At 33.8% G+C, this 4,213-nt stretch overlaps 1 protein-coding gene across 1 annotated transcript; it reads left to right on the top strand.

The window, feature by feature from the left end:
• Positions 1-2,364: 2,364 nt before the first annotated feature.
• On the top strand, positions 2,365-3,448 carry LOC133729303 (heavy metal-associated isoprenylated plant protein 47-like). The gene is made up of 3 exons (XM_062156800.1): positions 2,365-2,433; positions 2,566-2,644; positions 2,756-3,448. The coding sequence occupies exons 1-3, from the start codon at positions 2,428-2,430 to the stop codon at positions 3,025-3,027; spliced, it is 357 nt and encodes a 118-aa protein (XP_062012784.1). The 5' UTR covers positions 2,365-2,427; the 3' UTR covers positions 3,028-3,448.
• The last annotated feature ends 765 nt before the right edge of the window (positions 3,449-4,213 follow it).

The following is a 4,213-nucleotide window of genomic DNA, read 5'->3' as shown; positions in this document are numbered from 1 at the left end:
TCAAATCGTGGTGATTGGACATGGAGTTGATCCAGTTGGCTTAGCCCTCTCTTTGAGGAAGAAGGTTGGCCATGCTACCTTGTTGAGTGTGGAAGAATTAGTGGAACAAGCGGAAGATGAATAAGAAATTAATAAGCAAACAAAAGGAAAATAGAAGTAATAACCATGCATGCAAACTACATGTGCATGATGCTCTTCATGCATGATCATGTTAGTGATCATCGATGAAAGTCTATGTTTGGTTCATGCAAAATGGATCATCGATGAAGGTCTGTGTTTGGTTCATGCAAAATAGAAGTTTCTTGTTTATCTGGTTTTTTATTTATGTAATTGATAGCTCCATTTCCTTTTCTACACAGATAGCTTCAATTTTCGTTTCATAATTGTGAAGATTTTAGTTTTATGTGATGGCATGCATGTTTATTTGCTTAAACTAGGTGATGATCTCGATAACCTATAGATAAAGTCATTTAGGGGGACTAGGGGAGAATGAATATGATGGAAAAAAATAATTTACATTGAGTTGTTTAACTACTAATAACAACGTAGAATATGAATGTTGAATTCCATCGAACAGTTAATTTATTAACTATTATGAATCAAAATCACAAACAAAGTACGTAATTGTTTCACCTTGAACATATTATAAAAATTACTCTTATAGATTCAAATTAGTCTCATCTTACGTATTTTATTTCTACAGTATTCTTATTGTTTTTGTGGACTCACTTCTATAAAAACTCATCATCTATTTGTAAACCTAGAAATCGATTCATCTTTATTAATTTCACACTCATTCAAAGTAACTAAGGATGACATGACATAGATTGTCTTCATATGGTCCAAAGCAAAAAAAGAATTGTTTCTTCGATTTAACTCCTTGCCGTATCTATTGTACATAATATATAGACGGTCACAATGAGGTAGGACTGTAGGATCCTCCCACATGCATGAGAGACACTTCATTGCGATAGGTTTGCCATGCACGAAAGACTGCGCCAAAAATTTATTGAAACAGAACACGTACATTTTGTCAAGTATTTTTCAATACAGATGTGTATGAGAATGGGGATTTTTTTTTTTCGCTGGGGTGGGAGAATTAAACACTAAAAGTATGCCAGTCCATTACATTGAATTGAGTACGTTTTCATGCACAATGAATTAACTATTAGCCATACGTGCTATAAATTAATTTCATTAGTCCTAGTATAGTAGCTTCAGATTTCATCTTTTGTAGAACCCTCTGACATTGAAATACCCTAGCTAACAATGTCGAGCATTTTGATGGAAGCTAGCTGCACAATAACCGTGTTGCATAAATAAATACCTTAGTTAAAATGGGTATAAAACTTCAGTATGCGTATAATTGAAAAAAACTTCAATACGGCGTATTGTAATTGTAGACTCAGTTTTCTTCGCGTATTATTGAGTTTGACTTTTTTAAACACATTTTATACAAGTATCCATTTTATACAGAGTAAACATACTTGGAAGTTGAAAAAAAAAAAAAAAAACTTCAGTATGACATATTGTAATTCAAGTGCCTGATTACATTATACTTGGGTGCCATACCTTTTTTTGTTCATGTTTTGTCACATGTCATAAATGATATACAATAAAAACAAGAGTCCATAGTAGATTATTAGTAATTTTCTTACAAAAATAGTGCTTTATATATCCGTATTTTTTAACCCGTATTTTCTACTCCTTACAGAATTATACATGTATAATTCAAACTTATAAATTTACCGTATCGCGTATTTTTGACCGAATATTTGGCCGTATCGTTAGATCAAGTAAACAGAATAATACACATACATTTTTTTTGCCGAATTATACGGGTCCCTTTTTTACTAACTATGGCAAATACTCGATTTTCTTTGATACGAATGAGCCTGGCTTGCACATGCATGTACAGTACTGTTAATTTTATTTTGGTTGAATTAGTGGCTTTTAATTAATTTATTAAACGTCTAATTGTATTGAGTGAGTAGCTAATCAAACATGCATGCATGTGCTTCAGAATTTTTATGTAATACTTTTTACGCGTACGTACACTAATGCAGCTAATCAGGTTGGCTTATTAGTTAGGAATGTGCTAATTGACTTATTAGTATATTAATTGACTTCTAGAAGTACGTCTTTGTTATTCAAATTAGCAAAGAGGATCGAGTAGGCAAAAACACTGCGATAGGTCCTGCAATGTATACGTTGAACCCACAAAATGTGGATCAGAAAGATAATCTAGTGTAGGTAATAGCTGCCATTGCAATGTTAATTAGCAAAGATAGTTTACATACATTTGCATTATAAAAGACGGACTTGGTTTTCTAGCTCTTCATTACATTCTTATAGAGTTAGCGGCTAGAACATCCTTAGCTGCTCTTCTTGGAGAACCCACATTCTTGGTGTTCATTACTGCAGAATATGAAGGTAAATCTACTACTCCCAAACCAATTTGGTATTCTCATCCACTTTCACTAAAAAACCAATTAAAGGCTTTGGTTGTCTAATAGACCTCAAAAACATTTACTTTGTAAGTAACTATAACATATGTTTCTGCAGCAAAAGATAACCATTGAGGCGAACATTTGGTGTGACAAATGTCGGTCCAAGGCCATGAAAATAGCTGCTGTAGAAGATGGTAATTAATCGTATATATATGTACATTGTTATGCTAATTAATGAATCAGATTTTGGTCTCTGATAGTGTTTCTTTTTTAAATCTTTGAGTAATGTACGTATGTTGTTGCAGGTGTTAAATCAGTGGCTTTCAAGGGGGCAAGGAGAGACCAAATAGAGATAATCGGAGACGATGTTGATGCAACGGGATTGACCGGATTGCTGAGGAAGAAGCTCGGCTATGCAGACTTAGTGAGCTTGGAAGAAATAACCGAAACGAAAGTTGGTAAAGAGGAAAAGAAACCTAGCCCTGATTGTCCAATTAGGGGAAGAAGAGGTTGTCACCACCATGAGATGGAATTGCACATCTATGATCCACCATCAGGGGGTTGCACCATTATGTGATGATATATATATGGCCCCTCCACTAAGGGTCCGTTTTTGTTTTTTGTGTCATTTTAAGGAATTTTTCGTGGGACTCACATTTCGATCACATATCGCTGTCTCGACCGTTCAATTCTTAAAACTCTATAAATAGATCACTTTTGCAAATTTTCAACCAAATTGATGACCGTTAAGCTATCGAATTAGATTAAATCATTGAACAAACCAAATATGCCAAATCTGAACCGTGCATGCTTATAATTGTAAATCATACTTATAGATACCTTAACGATTATCACTTTGACTGCAAATTTGCAGAAGTGATCTATTCATATAGATCTAAAAACTAAACGGTGGAGATGTTAATATGTGATCGAAAAGTCAGTCTAATAATTGATTTCTTAAAATGACAAAAAAAAAATTGATCCCTCATTAGAACAGCATATTTCCCTTCATGAATGGTTAAGTCTAGCAAGACAGCAAGTTATGTTATTCATTTTTGATAATAAGTTAATGTATTATTATTGCCCTTTTTGAGGGATTCATTGGTTTGTTCTCTCTCTGACTCAACGTCTTTATCGTATGGGGCATTCCCTTGTGGGCTAGCTTAGTTACATCACAAGTATATGTGATCGATCAATACTATTAATACCTCATAACCATATAAACTTGAAAGTACGTGTTAACTGGAGGATCTAGTTAACTTGAAAGTACGTGTTAACTGGAGGATCTAGTTAATTAGTAGTACTTTTGTGTGTAGTGTTTTAAAGCTTGTAGCGAGTACAGTTACCGGATATGTATGTGGTTTTGTATTTTATGATCCTTGGGAGACTTAGAAAAGCACCTCCCTTGTTATGGTCTCTTTCGAGTTCTTCAAGAAGGGTGATTTCTACCGGAAGTTAGTGAAGTTGAAATCCATTTGATTATCATAATTATCAAATATCAAATCAGGTTTATTCAATCGAATGTATTAGTCTACATAAGTGACTCAATGAATTTTGATGCGAATACACAAGTTATTCTTTCAAAATAAGTAAAAATTGAATGGTTAATTTTGACAATTGAATTAATTACTTGAAGGTAATCGTCCGGCACTCCTTCCTTGTTTTTCATCATATAATTGGAACACAGTCCCTAAATTATATATTGACCCCTTCCACCCCTCGCTCACTCATCATCCTCCCATTTTCTGGATACCAAGCCACAA

This window comes from Rosa rugosa, chromosome 2 (assembly GCF_958449725.1).
Source record: "Rosa rugosa chromosome 2, drRosRugo1.1, whole genome shotgun sequence".
Taxonomy (NCBI): domain Eukaryota; kingdom Viridiplantae; phylum Streptophyta; class Magnoliopsida; order Rosales; family Rosaceae; genus Rosa; species Rosa rugosa.
The sequence above is the reverse complement of the archived record's forward strand: the minus strand, read 5'-3'. Positions and strand labels throughout refer to the sequence as shown.

Coding starts and splice junctions, on each gene's coding strand:
- LOC133729303 (XM_062156800.1), top strand. Junction 2,645..2,755: donor AATAGCTGCTGTAGAAGATG/GTAATTAATCGT, acceptor ATGTTGTTGCAG/GTGTTAAATCAGTGGCTTTC.